At 39.5% G+C, this 19,605-nt stretch overlaps 1 protein-coding gene across 3 annotated transcripts in view; it reads right to left on the bottom strand.

Annotated features, from left to right (window-relative positions):
- znf385b (zinc finger protein 385B) overlaps positions 1-19,605 on the bottom strand; it is a 317,721-nt gene that overhangs the window by 147,558 nt on the left and 150,558 nt on the right. For 2 of the 3 annotated variants that reach the window (XM_004917741.4, XM_031893267.1), the window contains one exon: positions 3,056-3,064. The exons of the other annotated variant lie outside the window; for it this stretch is intronic. In XM_004917741.4, coding sequence (XP_004917798.2) covers positions 3,056-3,064 — 9 coding nt within the window. The remainder of the gene's footprint in view (positions 1-3,055; positions 3,065-19,605) is intronic. 3 annotated transcript variants of the gene reach the window in all.

Here is a 19,605-nt window from a genome sequence, read left to right as displayed (position 1 = left end):
AAAGCCACAAATGTGTAGTCATTTTTCTGAAATTAAAAAGCACAAACGTAAAAACATGCGGAAAACCCACTAAAACCACGACTTTTTCATATTGACACACAAATGAAAGTGTCAGAAAACCCAGAAAACCTCTGAAACCGCGAAGCAAAGAAAGATCTTTCAATTATAAAAGGGACACATGCTACTGACTTCTACATGATCTCGACAGCTTTTACATGGTGTATTTCTTCTTTCGGATTTGTCACAGTTTGTTTTTTGTTTGTTGTTAGTTTTTTTCTGCGACAAAATTGTATTTTTGTACAAAAGATATATGAATTGTGAAAAAAAAGAATTCATATATTAGTAAATGCCCCCCTAACATTTATAAATGTGATTGTCACAGGTCTTCCAGGTACTTTGATAACCACATAGGTATGCTATTGCCCAATTTTGGGGCAGATTTTTTAGACTGTAGTCCAGAATAGTTTATATAGTTCATTATAAACATATAACTATTTTTTTAAATTCCCTTTTGCCATGTTTTAATAAAACAGTACCTTGTACTGTTTCCCATACCAAGGAAATTCATTTTTTGCATTTTACTGCCAATAGATTCGCCACATTAGTGCCACCCAGAACAATATATTTATTCTGCAGAAAGCGTTATCATACCTGAGTAAAGAACCATAGAAGCTCCCTCTGTTTGTTTAAGATAGCAGCTGCCATTTTAGCTTGGTCTCCCTTAGCTTCCTGCTGCAGCTCTAGCCATTGGTAGCTCAGATTACACATTCCTAAGGGAAGGGGGAGTGAGCTTTATAAATTCTTATAGGAGGGGGAGCAGAAGGAGGGAGAGTGGAGAAAGCTGTGCAGACTCTGGCCCAGATACCAAAGTACATGCATACACAAAAGAAGACAAGAAATCCTGTGTTTATTACGATAAAGGACAGCATTTCTGTGAGTGCTTATGGCTGTATTTACATGGACCTTTCTGATAAAGCTTACTTAGTTTTTACCTTTCCTTCTCCTTTAACATAAATGAACAGTATTTAAGAGGTCATAAAAAGAGGTAAAGAAGAAGTTTGGACTATAACTGAATAGGAAAAAAACCTACAGCAAAACTAATAATAATTTGATATTAGTAAGAGCTGGAACCCAATCAATTGTATTTCATGACCAGCTATAGGCAAATTGTAAACCATAAACAACATTTTCAATCAACCGTCTGACAAATAAGAATGGTAGTTCCTGATAGATTCCATGATAGAATCCTGAGCTCTGTAAACTGAAGCAAGGCTTTTCATACCTGACCAATGTTTTTTAATGTTTGTGCTTTAATATGAAAACAGCATGTTTTAAGCATTACTGCCACTTTAACATTACCTCTTGACAGTTCTAAAAAAGACTTCTGCACAGACTCAGTTAAATATGTATGATAGCCACTTTAGTGAGAATGTCCTCAGACTTGTAGGTCAAATCTCATTATTTGCAAGGCAGATCTAACTAGCTATTAAAGCCTTGGGTTTTTTTTTACCAGTTTGCCCTATGAGAGACCTGCAATGCTATTCCGAAGCAAAGTACTGCTGAGCCCACAGCAGCAGAGATGGCAGAACAATGATTTTAATGTGTTCTGATGTGGCAAAAGGGCAAACTGGAGAGCAAAGCTTGCAAACTGCAAAGGACTAAAACACTTGTTCATCACAGAATCCTTGCAATAACAAATACACAGGGTAAAAACTTCTTGTTACCATAGTAGGCTGTACCAGCGGGCACACATTGATCATTCATGAACAGCTGCAAAGTCTTGATCCGCTGCAATCATGTCGCTTGTGTACATTATACAGAGGGTTTTATGTAAGTATTTGGGCAAAGGTCTGCTTAAACCATATCACACCAACAGAATTTATTGTTTCCCTGTCTGTTGCAGTTACAATAATGAATGCAAACAACTGATAGTTCCTTGCCCCCGCCGAGTAATCACAAGCAGTGGGGGCAATGAAAACGGAGCGCACAGAATAGGGGTAGGAAAGAGAGGCTCCTACCTGGCGCCCCCCAATCGTTGCGCCCTAGGCAGCTGCCTCTTCTGCCTACCCCTAGTTCCGGCCCTGGCCTTGATGCCTAGAACTTTTATTTACCACCAATTTGCACTGAACTACTGACTATTACATCAGTCTGGGGCGGCCTCAGTCTTTTACCAGGGCTGGACTGGGCTAGTGGGACACCAGGCAAAAACCCGGTGGGCCCAACTCTTATGGGCCCCATGACCCAGTAACTGTCTGACTCAAGATTTCTGCTTGAAGACACCAAAGTCTCATAAAAGTCCAACATGTTGTTTCTCATCCAGATAAAGTTTTAGTTCATCGCACCATTTATAGAAGAGACTCCAAACTGCTTAAGTACTTGTGTAGTGCAGGTTCTCAGTTTATCTTTCACTGAGATCAAGTAAGTTATTCCCATATATCTTACTAATAAATGCACATGTGAATGACCAAGTGACCATATAGTATCTTGTTACGGTGCTGGGTCTGCAATACTGTAGTGCAAATCTACTTTCCTAGCATGTTGCTAGGCAAAAACTTTTATACAAATTCAGAATCACTTGTTCACAAAGCTTTTCTAGACGGCACAGGATCTTTTGTATTTGGAAGGGCATACATTCATCCCATTTAGGGTTGCCACTCAACTGGTTTTGACCCAGACATGTCTGCTTTTTGGATTTTTCCAATTTGGAAAACTGGGCCGGACTCTCTGAGGTTGACACAGCAATCAGCCAATGGCCATGTCATAGCTTTGCCCTGTGACGTCAATAGAAGTAACTTAACACAATGAGACAAAGAACAATGGACGTTATGTAATAAATGGTGCAGTAACCCATAGCAATCAATTGGCATGTAGCATTTACTGGTCACCTGTTTAAAAGCAAACATCTTACTGGTTGCTGTGGGTTATTGCTAATGGGTAAACTTAGTGCATTACAAATGGGGGGGGGGGGGGTTAAACCTCTAAAACTCATTATTATTTAAATATAATTTAAAAAAATCTAAGTGCTACAGACATCAAGAAATGAGTAATGACTTACCAAATATCCCTGGCCAAGCATTAAAACAAACAGAGACAATAGCATAAATATGCAAACAGTAATAATTTAGCACATAATCAGTTTAACTCAGTAAATGCAATGATATAACATTTTGTTGAATTATTCACATGCTTAATTTTTTTTTTTTTTTTTTTTTTTTAAATCTAAACCACGTGACTCCAACTCAGATTCAACAAAACAAATTGGCAATACAGAAATTATTGTTATAATACTGAATAATAATAATAAATGAAGATTTCAGTGGAAAAAAGTGGGGACATTGCATGAATGGGGTAACATTTTAGTTGTTTTAGAGTTATTTGAAACCACAACAAAACTTATTTCCATTAAAGGAGAAGGAAAGGCTAAGTCAGTTTGGGGTGCCTAACATTTTGGCACCCCTAAGTGACTTAGTCTTTCTTCTCCTTTAAAACCAAAATATCTAGTCATTTATTAAAAGAACTGAATTTGGAAAAGCATGAGCAAAAAATGAAAAACCCAACAATTTTACGTTCCTGCTCACCTCCCCATAAAAGGCAATAAAATTATTCTGGCAAGACTTGTTACACATAAAACCATGCTGGCACAAACTTATAGTATTGTGATTTGCAATGTATTCAAGTAGTGTCAGTGGTAAGCTGGCCCAGCATACCTCCTTAAGACCATTAAGACACACAAGCTAGGGTATGCCAGGGGCTGCAAGCTGCAGAAGGGTCCTATAATATACTTTCCGCCTGCCTATGGCAGCATAAACGAAAGGGCTCCCCTCAATTTCTGATTCTTAGTCTGTTGCAAGGGCAGAAAAAAGCTGCACAGACTATTTCCTCAGGCACTACTGCTAAGGGAAAATTTGTTGTGCCCCTTAGTGCTCTTGCAGTGGTGCCTTGGGTAAAGTGCAGGGGTGGGTCAAGCCGACCGCTCATTCTAGGAAACCTGGCTGGCTAACTCGCCCGTGTCCTTCACCCCCAACAAGCACACAAGCAAAGAAGGGCATGTATGCACAGTGACATTGCGGGGAAGGACATTACTGTGCATGTACACAAAGGACGGAGGGAGGTAAGGGAGCAGGAACCAGGGGAAGCAGGAGAGGTACCTGCCTGGTGCCCCCCCCAGCCTTGAGCCTTAAGCAGGTGCCTTTTCTACCTACCCCTAGTTCCAGCCCTGGTAAAGTGAGCCCTAAGGACTCAAATGTGGCAATAAAACAATAAAATCACAACCAGGAAATAAGAGGTAGGTATAATGTGGCTGCTATGAGCATGTTTTGTGGTTAAGTTACAAGTAATGGATCACGGTAGTTTGGATTTTACACATTTTGCCATATTACTAAATACAGAAATAAATTGCCAACAACAACCATTCACTGTTTCTCCTTTCGTTAGCCCAGTTGGGTGCTTTAGTGTTACAGGCAGCAGGCAGGCTGGCAGCATGGCTCCTACAACATACATGTACAACTACAACTCATTACGACTCATTGAAAAGAAGTCGGTAAATGTCTTTCCTTCCATCTGTGTATAATCCCTCCTGGGAAATCACATCATGTATTATCTCTTATGTAGGGCAGTCATAGTACAAGTCTCAACAACATGCTGTTAGCAGACCATGGATAAAGAAAAAAAGGTGACTCAGTTCATGAATGTTGAATGTTGAACATCCAATGGCTGAATACGCAGATCTGTGGTCAGTTTGACCAATAAAGATCTGTTCTTTGGGCAGCTGACCAAATAGCTTGGGAGCCCTTGTAGCCTTTTTGTTAAAGGGAAACTCCACCCAAGTACAACTTAAGCTTTTTTGGAAAGTAAACATCATTTTGAGCAACTTTGCAATATACATTGATTAAGAAATATGCAGCCTTTTTATGACTTTAAATGTAATAATATAATTTGGAACAGTTCCCTAATACCCGCCCTCTGTTCTGCTGATCTTCAAAAATGTAACAATAGTTGACTGTCCTCAGTCTGCCTTCAGCCTGCATCTTCCCAATCCCACATTTCCCTGAACAGGTGATCACATTGCAATGCATTGTGGGTTATGTAGTTCCTGCGTGCTGTCTGTAAGCTGTGGAGAAGTTGTCGCAATTTGTAAAAATCAGTGTTTTAGTTCCTCCTCCCCTGCCAGGATTTTGAATGACACAGAAAGAGAATAACTGTTTAGTAGCTGGATTTCAGCATAGAAAAATAGTATTTATTCATACTTTCTGATGGAACAGATTACAGTGATAGGTATATTAGGGGTTTCTGTGTTGTGTGGGGCTCTATAACAAATTTTGGTTTGGAAGCCGGAGTTCCCTTTTAATTCCAGACAAACTGCAACCAGAAAAATGGCTTGTTCTGTATCTGTGAGTGAATAGGCTTGTTTGCCTGATTCTACATGGCTGCGTTTTAGCATGATACCTTATAGAGTCCTTGTCTGAATTGCTCTGTTATAAAAACTATACTGCATTAACCAACAATAAACATTTCAATTACAGAAGTAAAATCTTCGCGATTGCCTTAAATTTATGTTCATATAATAACATACTCCCTATTAAACTCTGTCTTTCTAAACAAGCTCAGCACTGAAATTCATTGTAGATAACTTAATGACTTTGTAAAATTATTACCAAAGTATTATAAGCAACAAAGCACATGTGTTTAAAAACTACATCATCTGTGCACTTGCCAGAACTGTAAATTCTGCTGTTTTAATGAACCATAAAGAACTACTACTTATGCTGTTTTTATTATTAATACTGAATTTGTAAGTTCCCTTGGGAATCTGAGAACAGGCGTTTCTTCTATCTTTTCATAACATTTTGATCTTGCATAACTATCTTAATTACTTAGTGCTGAATAGAAATCAGCTTTGCTCAAAACTGAATTCCCAAGCCAATAGCATAACAATAATATTTATGTAACAAATGCTAAAATCATTAACCTTCCATTTTCATGATGGCTAAAGAGTGTGAAAAGGTGTTTTTGGGTAGAGTGGATTGAAATTCACACTACAAAGGGTGACATTTTGAGCACTGTGACCACCACAATTCTTTATAGCCCAGAAGGCCCAAAAAATTGCCATCTGTGAAAATTGTGTGTCCTTACTGTTAAGGATTTTGTATAAAAAATGTCCTGAGTCATAGCATTAATATGATGGAGTCATAGCATCAATAATTATATAATTTGCTTAACCAAAAAGTACTGACAAAACACAGGTAAAGGAAAGTGGGTTGGAGGCCTGCATTATTCACAGGGATTTGACCTAACCTTGTGCTCCTATGGTCCCCAATCCGGTCACCCCTGTTTTAGCTGCAACTCACCCTCTTCCTCTACTTTCTCCTGCAACTGCCCTGGTCAACCAGTTAGAATAAGGAGGGGTTGTGGGAGTTGCTAAGGAAAAATGGAGCCTTTCACCCTGGGCCAGCCTAATTTGAAACCCTTGGCCAGGATACTGGATTACCTCCACCCCCCCATCTCTTACCCACCAATCTTCCCCAGGCCTTTCTTGCCTTGTCATGGCCTCCTCCCCTTGACCCGTTCCTTGCTCAGTCCTGGAGCCCCTTAAATGCCAGCCATATAGTAAAAAGTTCAAATTGAAAAAGTAGTTGGGGAAAAATCACAAAAAACTGCAACTTTTTCATATAGTTGCACAAAGCCAGCGTCAACCTTCCCCCCCAGAAAAACCTATAAAACCATAAAGCAAAGAAAGATCTTACAGATGTAAAGGGGACATCTGCCATTTAATTCTACATGATCTTAACAGGTTTAAATGGCATAGTTTTGCATTTTTTTCCACAACAAAATTGAGTTTTGTAGCGACAAAAAACTCAAACTAAAAAAGCATTAGTAAATGCCCCCTTAGAATTAAGTAAAAGTTTGTGCAGCAGACCTGTCAACCTTCCCAGACTTTTCAAGTATCAACTGAATGATACTGTATTTCGGTGAAGGTGGAACAAGGACCTTACCCTAATTTACCATAAACTGGCATTAGCTGGGGCGTGCAGAGGATTTCTTGCTGCTGTCTAATAGCTGGGAAATGCTATTGATGAGGACAAAAAGCCAATCAGATTCTGTTTCCAGGAGTTTGACCTGTACAATAACCAACCTGCTACTATAACAGTCAGATGTGTTTTGCCAAAATGTTGCAACTTTCATAACAAAATCCTGAAATTTCTCATAGCCCAAGATCAATGAATAATGGGGGATGCACTGTGCATCTGTAAACACACGTAGATGAGAAGTCTGCACCTACCTACCTTCACCTACCTACCTTCTTACTTAAATGTATTTATTCCATATATTGCTGATTTATTTTAATCATCTTGGAAAAACACATTTGTACCATGAATGATTTCATAATGCCTCAGCCTTTGGCATTATCTAATGTAGAAAAATGTCACATGAGTGATAACTAAAGGTCCTGAATCCATGACCCCGTCTACCGAATCCTTTTATTTCTATCAACAATCACTGCAGCATTAAGATTTTTTTTAGTTGATAACATCACCAAGCTTTTCTTTTGTTGTTACACTTTTCCTGTTGTCATGGAAACAAAAGAACAGTCTCTCCTGCAGGTGAGTGACAGTGATTAGCAGAAAAAGGTTTACTTTGCCACAATCTGAAATTTCATATTGCTCTTGCCCAGGATATGCAAAATAAAGTGCCAATATAAATGACCGGATTATGATCTGCTGCACCAGTGTCACAACATTACACCATTAATCGGGTACGTACATTTTAACACCAATAAACATTAAGTGACATATTCTTAACAGCCATGTAAATGTTTCTATTGCTTTGATAAGCTTTATTATCTAAGCTAATTGGTTAAAGACTCAAATGATGGGATCTTATGAGAGCTGTGGAGTCGGAAGCAATTTTGGTTAACTGGAGTCGGCAAACTTCTCACCGACTCCGACTCCTAATAAATTTAAATTGCAATTAAAAAAATACAATTTGTTACATTGTCCTATGTTACAACAGTCATAGTAAAGTACTTCTCTGCTGTAAGAATAAAACCGAGTGTGTATTTGTATCACTAGTGTGCAGTCCAGCTGTCTTTCCTTTAAAATTTAGGTTTAAGGAATGTTTGTAGTTTCTTTAATGAATAAAATAAAAAGCCACAATGACATAGGATTAGTTATAGATTTAGACCCAAACTTGAACAGTAGCTTCATTCATGTTGGCAGTGACAGGCATGGATGGCCCTAACCTTTCTTACTGGTGAGCCACTGTTAAATGTAAAAAGACTTGGAGAGCAACACAAGCACCATAAAAGTTCATGGAGGTGCCAAATAAGGGCTAAGATTGGCTATTAGGGGCCTCTATGCACACTATCAGCTTACAGGGGACTTTATTTGGTAGTAAATCTTGTTTTTATTCAACCAAAACTTGCCACCAAGTCAGGAATTCAAAAATAACTACCTGGTTTGGGGGCACTGAAAGCAACATCCAAGGGGTTGGTGAGCAACATGTTGCCCCTGAGCCACTGGTTGGGGGTCACTGGCCTATAGGATAGTGCATCTGCTTCCTAACCAGTAGTTCTTTGGTTTGTTCCCAAAAGCAGACACCATCTTCATATAGCTTTAAAATTGCTGAGCTTTGGCAGTGATGAAATGCCTTGTATGTTGACCACCATTCAGCATATGGCAATTTATAGGAACCACTCTGCGAACATGCTGGTGGAGACAAAAGCATTTTGACCACCATGGCTTTCAGGAGAGGTAAAAACTAAGTAAGCTTTATCAGAAAGGTCTATGTAAATACAGCCATAAGCACTCACAGAAATGCTCCTCTATCAAAAGAAACACAGGATTTCTTGTCTCTTTTTTGTAATTATGACATTCCAGTGTCTGACTTTCTCTCTCAGAAACATCCTTAATTCCCGTGGCCAGAGTCTGCCCAGTTCTCTCCTCTCTCCCTTCTAAAGCTGTTTACTCAGGTATGTTAATGGTTTCTGCAGAATAAGTATATTGTTCTAGATGGCACTAGAAAACCAGAGCTCCAGGAGCAGCCCATGCAAACACAGGAAGAAATACACACTCCTTGCAGATAGCACCCAGATAGTGCTAAACATCTAACCACGTTTTACAGTAGTTCCCAGCAATTTATACAAACATGCATATGTCTATTGTATTGTACATTGGAGTTTTCTGAAAACATATAGATTAGTGAGAAAAAAAGATTGATTTATTGAAACGTTACATTTCTTTGAGTTGCTAAAGCAATTATCTATCATAAGATTCCAGGAACTGAACAGATATTAATTATGTATAATGTGGAGTCAGTTTGATTGCACTGCTTTGTCTGAGTGCCATTCCAGCAAGAAATTAATGCATATGCTAAGCTTGTTAACTAAGATACTTGAATACTGCAGCATTATCTTTATATAGAATGAAATGTCAGTATTACTGATATAGAAGTACTAGAGACTATAGAAAGATCATGCCATGGTGTGACTGACATAATAGGCACTTGAAACACTGTGGAATGGAGGCCTTTAGTAATTTTTTTGCAAAAACATGGACCTGTCTGAAATGAGAATGATAACAGTAACTTTACTGTGACACACTATAACCATCATTCTTTTGAGAGCTTGCAAACTCATACTGTCAGGATCTCTGTAAATTCTATGCCAGTGCCTTGTTATTCCCACCAGTGCACTGATATCTACATGATGCCAACAAATGTGCACCATTGTCTTTTGCTGCTGGTGTGCCTTTAAATGGCTGCCACAGCCACATTTATACTTACATGATGGCTGTGACTATGAACCAGTGGTTTTTTTTTGCTCTAGCCATGCCTTATCAGTAGACTATTATGACATGATAGCTCACTAACTACAGGTCTATACCAGTGATTTTGTGCCCCCAGCAACATGACGGCATGATGGCCCTAGGCGAAATGTGTCCTCAGCTGCCAAATAGGTGTCAGGGAAATAAGTTAGGATTTCCATCTGTAGTGTAATGTAGTGTATAGTACAGCTCCAAGTGTCTTAAGAAATTAGGCTTCCACATAAAATGATAGATGCCTATATGATAGACTGATGAAATTATCAGCCTGTAAGACAGAAATGGATGTATTTACAGGTGTAAATTTTACCAGTCTGTATAAAAAGAGAGCACATTGATACCGCTTATAAGCCTGTCGAGAGAGCACACTGATGCACATTATTAGCTTACATGATACATAAAGAACTGATGTCCATGTCTACTGTATGACATTGTATATAGCACTCTGATACAAATATTTTATGATGGCACCATCTGTTAGCCAAGATTTGGCAGACAACCTGGTTCTGGAAGAATGGCTTACTACCAGGTCAATCCTCTACACCCCCAAGCCCAACAGCATGCCACTGGTTACTCTGCTGTAATGGTGGACACAAGTTTTTGAGTACTGATGCCCAGGTTTATTTTATGTCATTGTATATATATATATATATATATATATATATATATATATATATATATATATATATTAAATAATTTAATTATTTATGGCATATGGTTATTACGCTATATATTAGGTTTTATGTGATATAAGGTTGTTTTATGACATGATCACTTTATTTATGTTTATTGAATGAGTTTGTCATATTCTATATGCACTGATATAGGCCAAGCATTGGCCCGTTTGAATTTCTGCACACATAACAGCATTGGCTAATTACATAATGGTTTGGAAATGGGGATTGGGCACCTTTTTCACTTGTTTAGATTGCAAGGGTATTTATATGTGAGATGATACACCGTTGTTTTATCCTTGATAAAGGTCCTAATGAGGACCGAAACGTTGGTTTTTAAACAATGAGTTTTCAATAAAAAAAATTTTTTGAATTTTAAGGGTGTGCCGGCCATGGATTATTTCATGCTATATATATATATATATATATATATAGCATATTAGCATATCCACTACACCCCAAAGCCCAGCACTGGCCATAACTATAGTTGCATGTCACTGTTGTATTTGCTGTAATGGCCAACAAAAGACTAATTTCTGCACAGACATTGGCTCATATATGCAGTAGAAAATAAGGGTCTGGATTCAGGGTAGAAGACCATACAAACAGTATGAGAAATGGTAAATTACTTAATAGGTTGTAAATAGGCAAATAATGGCGAACAGCAATAATATTTTAAGAACATTTACATTTTCTATGAGGATTTTAACTAAGTTAGGTTGAATATAAACCATGGAAAAGTGCAATCCAATGCAGCCTGTCAGCATTTAACTTATAACTGATCCAATGCAAGCTCTATAGGTACCATGAATTACCATGAATTGCATAAATAAATACACACTATCCATTGTGTCCATTTTAATGCACCTGTACCCACATTTGTAACTGACTCCTATTATCTATTATAGGTGGCGTAATCCCTGTTAGTATAATACCAGGCAGTATCAAAATGGCCCGTCAGAGTAACTAAGGATATCCTGGTGGGTCCAGTCACTAGTGGGGCCCCAGTCTGTAAAAAACCAAATTAGTTCTTTCTTAGCTCCACCATAAGCCTCAAAAATATCTATACCTATATAATGTTTATACCATTTTCCACTCTCTCATGTAACTGCTGTGAGAGGTTCTGTGGTGGCCCTAGATGGCCCAATATTACACTTGGAAATGTGCAAAAATGTTTTTCAGGGGCTGCATAAGTCCAAACATTCCCACAGGGGCATGCCAAGCCGACCGGGCGCCCTAGGGCAACCCGGTCGGCCAACTCCGCCCACCTCCCCGCCCCCCCCGAACGGCGCATGCACGCCAAAGCACAGGAGGAGGGGCGGTGCCATTAGATCGGTCATTGCCTCCGCCGCTAATGACAAGAGGCGGAGGCAATGACAAAGTAGCACTAGGGGTAGGCAGGAGAGGCTCCTGCCTGGTACCCCTCAATCGTTGCGCCCTAGGCAGCTGCCTCTTCTGCCTACCCCTAGTTCCGGCCCTGCATTCCCAATCCATGCATTTTAAGATATGACTGGCCCAGACCACACCTACCCCTGCCCTAAACTACCCAAGCACTGCTTGCTATGCTCAGCCACAAATAAATGTTCTGAAGCACAACACCGCACATAGTACAATTGGGTGGATAGATGAGCAGTATGTGTTATTCTTTTTCATGCGGATATTTTTATTTCAAGAAAAACTGCAAAGCCATCATGAAATAGAGTGACAGAACCTCACAAAGGAACTCATTTCCATAGCTGCATATGGATATTGCTAGCAAATACATACAGTTGCATTTATCGGTAAGACCCAGGACATCTTTGTTCAGAAGCAATTGTGAGAAGATTAATGCACCAAACAGCAAAAAGGATTCCATTTACAGAAACTGAATTATTTAACATTTTAAAAAGTAAGCGCTGAATCATTTACACAAATCTATGTAAAGGCAGCCACAAAAAATGAAACACTGAGAAATAACCTGATAAATCTATTTCTGAAACTACATGTTGATGTGATGAAAACCCCTAATGAAGCATGAAATTGCTAGCTCTGTGATGGTGGAATTATACTCCTTGCACTGATTTACAAATAAATAATTATATCGGCCATGTTCAGTTTTCGTCCCTCGGGTCATCGTTTTTGGCAGATACTGCACGGTGGACATCATTAAAAATTGTAACTCCGCAACCAACTTAGTCTAATACATTACTTGGGCACACAACGTAAACTTTCTCTATATAGACCTGCTGTGGGTGGCAGGGGTGGGCATTTATTTTATATGATATAATATACGGTTGAACTTTGATGAGGCCCCCAAGTAGGGCTGCCACCTGTCCGGTTTTGACCCAGACAGCCCGGTTTTCGGAAGGGCTGCCCAGGTCAAAATAAGAAAACCGGGCAGGACTCAGTAACATTGACGTGGCGATCGGGCAATAGTCCTGCTTCCACGATGTCATGGCCCAACTCCTCCCCGCCCGCAATGTCACTACCCTGTGTCCTCCTTGCCCCCCATGAAGTCACTCCTGCCCGGCTAAGAAAGCCAACAGAGGTGGCAACTTTACCCCCATGGAAGGCACAAAGAGTAGGAGCTCAACACGAGAAAAATATACATAAATTGAGGTTAACCAATGGCTGTTCCCAGCCTCCAGCTGTAACTTTGAGACCTGGTTGGTAGTTACCTGTAACAAGCTGTTTCAGGTATTTCGGGAACACTGGACCTCTGCATCAGATAAAAGTTTTTTTAAATCTTTGATCTCCAAGTTGTGAACTCTACGTTACAAGTAGATGTCTCCAGCTGTAGTGGGACCTATAGCATGTCAAGTAGGATGAAATGGTGATAGATGTGGATGGACAAATAACAATGATATGCTAGTTCAGGCTATTGGATCTAAAATGAAGAATAGGAGATATGTGGTCTCTGGCCCCTAAAACGTATGTGTCTGTAGATGAACTGGAATGGGATGTTTTCTGTCTGGACAGGCTGAGACATACAACATGGTTGAAGGTATGGACCAAATCATAACTACCAGTGTGCATGCCCAATAAATAGACAGAAATAGGGGGCATATTTATTATGCTGTGTAAAAAACGGCGAGAAAATTCGCCAGACATCGGCAGGCTTCGCCGTGTAAAAATGGCGTAAAAACAGCGTAAAATCGGTGTAACTTTTTTACGCATTTTTTCTTCCACCGGAACTTATGGAAAATAACGGCGTAATATCCGGCGTAATATCCAGCGTTCAGACGGCGATCTTTTCCATTATTTTACACAGCTTTTTACTCCGGTTTTTCGGCGAATTAGTTTTACACACCATAATAAATACGCCCCTTAGTGTACAAAGTGAAAAAATAAGTCTACATCAGGAACCACTACTTGGCTACCAGCTGCACCCCAGTCCAAGCCATCTAGCACATACAGCTTGTATGACACCAAAACGAGCATGTGAGGCAATACTGTATTGTGTATGGCCTTCTTAATGGTCATTATACAATGTAACTATAAGTAATGTGGACTTTTTTGGGTTGGTATTCCTGAATTTTGGACTGCATGTCTTATGTAATTTAACAGAGCAAAGTACATTTTTCAGAAATGTGTTAGAACTGAAAGTGTAAATAGGAATGGCTGGCACCCCTTTTCTGAGGTCAAAAGCTCAGAGTAAAAGCTATTTCTACAGAACACTAAAACCAACCCTAGTCTAGTGGGAGCCACATAAAGCTTTTCTTATACAAGTAGTTGACCCCACATAAACTATAGAAATAAACACTTCCACTGGTCTGCATCAATATTACAAGCATGTAGAATCTGCCAGTGCTGAGGCAAATCACAGAGATCCTTATTGTTTGCCTGATCCTTAAATGCATACAGTGGTGGCCAGTTTATTCATCTGCACAGTCATGTAGTGCTCAAAATGCCCTGGATCAGAATTTCATAGAAGAGTAGAATGAGTCAGTCCAATTCAGTCTATGTTATTATTTTGCCTCCCAAGTAGCTAACCTTTCCAACCCCTATATTTGCCTTCCTCTATATTCCTATTCATCAAAAAAAGACTTTTCTAACTGATTGCTGAATAACTTCACTTCACAATGCTAAGGTGAACTAACAGAACATTACTTACAATTCATAACCAATTTCAATAAAATTATATATAATATATATACTTGGAGTTTATTTGCTTTGGAAAAGGTTTTATAACAGTTCTACTCCACTGCTAATTATATAGTAGGCACCCAGGGAAAAACTTAAATTCACCGAAGGGTGCCTAACATATTGGCACCCCCATTGAATTGGTGTTTCTTTCCCTTTAAAAGTAAAATTCTCCTAAAAATTATATTCCTGAACACATCAGCCACCTATTGTACACAGGGTTCTACAGAATCTGCCATCCCTAATGGCTTATTATGGCTGACACACAGAACAGACTGCATTGGATCGTCCAATTCTATTGCTGATATGAACCAAGATCACTGTAGTGGTTTCATCTAACAAACAGAAGTGTCAGTAATATAGACAACCATTTTGAAAGCTGGCACCTTGCAAGAGATTAGCAAGAGATTAGTGGCACCTTTCGTTCAACATTGATAAATGTATCATGTTCCAGTAATAAAGGTGTTGGCATCAGTGGAACAAGATGGCTAAAATTCCAGTAGTTCATGCCTAACTTTACTTATACTGATGGATTAAGCTCATTACCTTGTGCTTAATTGCAGCCCAGTATAAACTGTTTTATCTTTTTCAATTGAAATTGCCAACACCTTCATTGCCCAGCAATGAGCTAACTAATCAGGACTTGCTCCATATTTTACTTGATTGCTTTGCTCCTTCATCATTTGCTCCTACATCTATTTTGGGGGGAGTTGTGGAAACCATAAGTACCTATAAGATACCTATAGGTGTTGAAGATTTTTACACCTGTCAGGTCCACAATTGGGTCAGAAAATCTTAAACGCACCTGGATTTAAGATTCAGATAAGCTTTTAATACACTGGTGGAGTAAACCAATGTAAAATACAGATTGTCCATAACTTATCATGCCTATTTCTAACTCCCCATGGGGATTTCCAGCTACCCCCACTACACCCCATATGCTGACCAATCAATGTCCAGTGTTCTTGTTTATATCAGTTCATCCTTTAGGACGCATGTTTTGGAAAATTCAAGATTTGCATGATTCATTGTGATAATGGTGGTCTGGACTTTCTGCCTCAACATGTGACATGGGAAGTTCAGATAGCAGGGTGTGATGACAAATGACTCATGTTCTAAAAGTGCAAAACAAGCATTTCTAGATATTTCTGTAAACAACTTAAGCAAACATCAAAAACAGCTCGACCAACGGCCCCAACTATTGTCTGGCATTATTCTGCTATGAACAGGACATTTGTTTAGAGAAACATGGGAACCTCTTTAGGTTTCAATAATTGTACCTGGGCCCAAAAATGGCATAGGCTCCACTGTAACCCTACCAATCCACCTTAAAAAATTGGGATTTGGTTGATGATAGTATTTCTTTGGTATAGCCAAACATCAATCTATCCAGGTATGTGGTTTCATGGTAACTGAGGTTAAAAAAGACTAACACACAAGTACAGATAAAGACAAAGTTAGTAAAACACTTGTCTGACCAGCTGGAAATAGGCAATGTGGCTTGTTGGGTTCCTTTGGCTTTCTCTAAACACAAAAAGTCACAAGTGTAAGTCCATATAAACATTTAAGCAGCTCTAGGAATATTGACAAAGTGGAGCAGATTCAGTTCTAGAGCAATCTGTAAGGCTGCTTTGGGGCTATTATCCCAAGTCTTAAGGTGGCCATACACGAGGCGATTTCGCTCGTTGTGCGATGAACGATTATATCGACAAACGATCGTATGGCGATCGAGTTCCCATACGATATGCCATCCACGGGCAACGATAATTCGGGAAAGATTTCGTCGCATCATTATCGTAAAATACGTACGATCGTACATCTACGTACGATCGAATGTCGTTGACTTCCGCTGCTGGCAATCGTGACATGCGCAGAGAACAATCGTTGAAAGACAAATGTCTGACACTCACACCAACTGGCAGATTTTATCGTTAAACGACCAAAATTTTTAAACCTGGCCGATCGATTTTGGGGACGATAATGTCGGCTCGTTTAGTGGGCCGACGATCGTTCGTACACCACCAACTATACGATAACTTAACGATAGCATCGGATCGTTCGGGAATCGGTCGTTTGTAAGTAAAAAATCGGTCCGTGTATGGCCACCTTTAGCCTACCTCCATCAGTAAGATTTACTCCGTTATGGATGTATGGTTCTCTCAAAAGTCACATTTATTAATTTATGAGATTTACAATTAAATGCCAGCACTGTACTGCAATGAAAGAAGACCACTTTGGATAACTATCACAAGAACTGACAGATTGGGATCATGATCTTTGCCAGAACAGTCAGACACTCAGAAATGTTGCTGTTGGTCTCACGGTTCAAGGAATGATAATGTTACCAGCCTGTCATGGCTTCAGACAATAATGAGATCTGAAAAGACCTTTATCTTGAATATAATGGTTACAATTTGGATTTCTGATGAAAGGAATAGATTTGTGAATGATAGAGATCCATGTTCAGGATTACATGCATGGCCCATGCACTATGTACACTGAAAAAAAAGGGCAGGGATGTAAAGATGATTAAAATCCAAATAAAGGACTAGTGTAACATGAAAACAGAACAACAAACACCACTTCAAGGGAACTGTGCACAATGGTAGCTCAATATCCATACATTCTATGATATATGAAATGCAGAGGGTCTATCGGTATGAGTGGCCAAGCATATTACAATTATGTTAAAGCCTATACCATACTATATAACCAAAAATATTGCCAGTAGATTCATTTTTGCCACTCAAATAAATGACCTGTTGGAATCATAAGCCTTACGAGTACAGATTTCTACTATGGTGTTTGACCATTGTCTGGGTGCAACTGGAATGGATAATGTCGACCACATCAAAAACAAATTGAGCAGTAGCCACATTTCGAGAAATTTGTTGACTTCGAATTTTTTGCAAGTTTTGCAAATTTTTCAGTGAAGCGAAATGGGACATATTCGCTCATAAATACCCATACCAACCAGTTAGATATTTGCTTATAAACAGATGAGCAGTAAGTGCTACATGCTGATTGGCTTTGCTTCTTATAGTACATAACCCTGTCATATTATGTTTTCTTTCATTTTGCAAACCCCCCTGCAAAAAGTTTTTGGGTACAGTTACCCTTTAAAACTATAGCCTAGGGGTCTATTGTGGTAAAAAAAATAAACAGAAGGTAGTATTGATATTACAAAACATTTGAAACTAGAATACATCACCGTGAATGTGAGGAAAAGGGTCATATTTCGCAGCAGAAAGGTATTTCAGTACTAGGGACAGCTCCGATCTGACAGAAAGAAGCGGCATTCAGGGTTATACTGGCAGCAGGGTTAGGAATAAGGCTGCTGTGTTCGGCAATTGTATTTCTTTTCATTATTGTTTTTGCTAAATTATTTCCCTAGGCCTCGGTCCTCCTTTTGCCAATTGTGCGAACAGCTTTTCTATTGACTCCCGGCTTGCTGTTTCATTGTTTTGGCCTTGCTTTTTTCAGAGTACCAGTTTAAAGTCTTGAATGGGAACCCAGAGATAACAGCTGTGAAACAAAAGCAGATATTCCTCTTATTCATCGTTCCTGTTGTTAATGACCTTCAATATGGGATTTACAAGGAAAGTGATACCGCTGTTAATTACCACACAAGCTGATTACAGAGGCAAACCTATTCTCAGATGCCAAATGCAACACAGCAAAAGAAAAAAACCACATGAAGCTGCAAAAGTTGAAAATGCAATATTTGTACTGTATTATTCTGGACTTTGCTTTTGAGCTGTTAAATCCACAAACATACAGTAACTGACAATGAATTACATTTTAGAGAACCTTTAATACTCTAATAAGGGTCAGACTGGGGTGCACCAGGCCCACAGGTGCTGCTACCCCAGGGGCCCCCACACCCACTCAAGGGCCCCCACCTGCCCACTTGCTCACCGGCCCCTCCAGCCCCTCCACTCACTCGCTCACTACCAGCCCCTTCCCTCACACATACCTTATACATTGTTTGGCACTATCTGAGGAGGGAGGGCTGTGGAGGAACAATGGCACAGGTGAAATGACAGCATAGGAGAGGTGACCAATAGCGGAGCAGGTGGAGATTGGGTCTGGATGGCTAGAGCCCACCATTTTTTTCCCAGTGCCCTGCCAGCCCAGTCCGACACTGACTCTAATGGACTTATTAATGCCAAATTCAAAAAACGGTGCTCACAGTGATTGTGTACTAAGCGCCTGCACCTGTGGCATTTGCTGCACTCTGCAACAGGGTAAAGAAATGCCATCTGCAAGGCAGCCCTGTACCTATTGCCCGCAGTCTGGGGCTCTTCAGTGCCTAAACCTTTGGCTCCCTAGCAGCACGTCTGAGTGACAAGAAATCTAGGGTGCATTCCAGAGGTGCAACACCATATTGTGCTACCAAATACAGATATACAGGAGAAGGCACAGATCTTTGTACTCCTTTCTATAGATTTTGAGTGCAACCCACGGGGCAAAATGTAAAGACAATGTATGCTTGAGTGGAAAAAGAAAAAGATACAGGAACCACTGCACTAAATCTCCATTAATAACGATCATAAATAATCAGTATAATAATCAGTCTTTAATCAGTATCATAATAAGTATTATGAACTAGATCTAGACTGTCCAATAAATAAAACGATGACGATAATTTTATATACGGTAAGTGCTGTACCTTCTAAATGAGAAATACAAATAAAGAATTTTCAGTATAACCTACTGTCCAACTAATCTGTTATATAATAATAAAGGTGGGAAAAGAAGTACAAAAGTACATAAAGCACATAGGACCTTGGTGACCTACCCAATGTTACAGAGAGAACAACAAGTGTCAGATAATAAAAAAGTCGTTGTTCTAAAAAAAAAAAGTGAAGCATATATCTAGGCAATCCCAAGTAAAAAATAATAAGTCAAGTTGACAGTATATTGTCCCACTTCACCTATGTTATACAGAGTCCTAATGAAGTGGCCCGCTGGGCCCAGGGTTCTCAAAT

This window comes from Xenopus tropicalis, chromosome 9, assembly GCF_000004195.4.
Source record: "Xenopus tropicalis strain Nigerian chromosome 9, UCB_Xtro_10.0, whole genome shotgun sequence".
In the NCBI taxonomy this organism is placed as follows: Eukaryota; Metazoa; Chordata; class Amphibia; order Anura; family Pipidae; genus Xenopus; species Xenopus tropicalis.
Note: the sequence above shows the minus strand (reverse complement) of the source record. Positions and strands in the feature narration are given on the sequence as shown.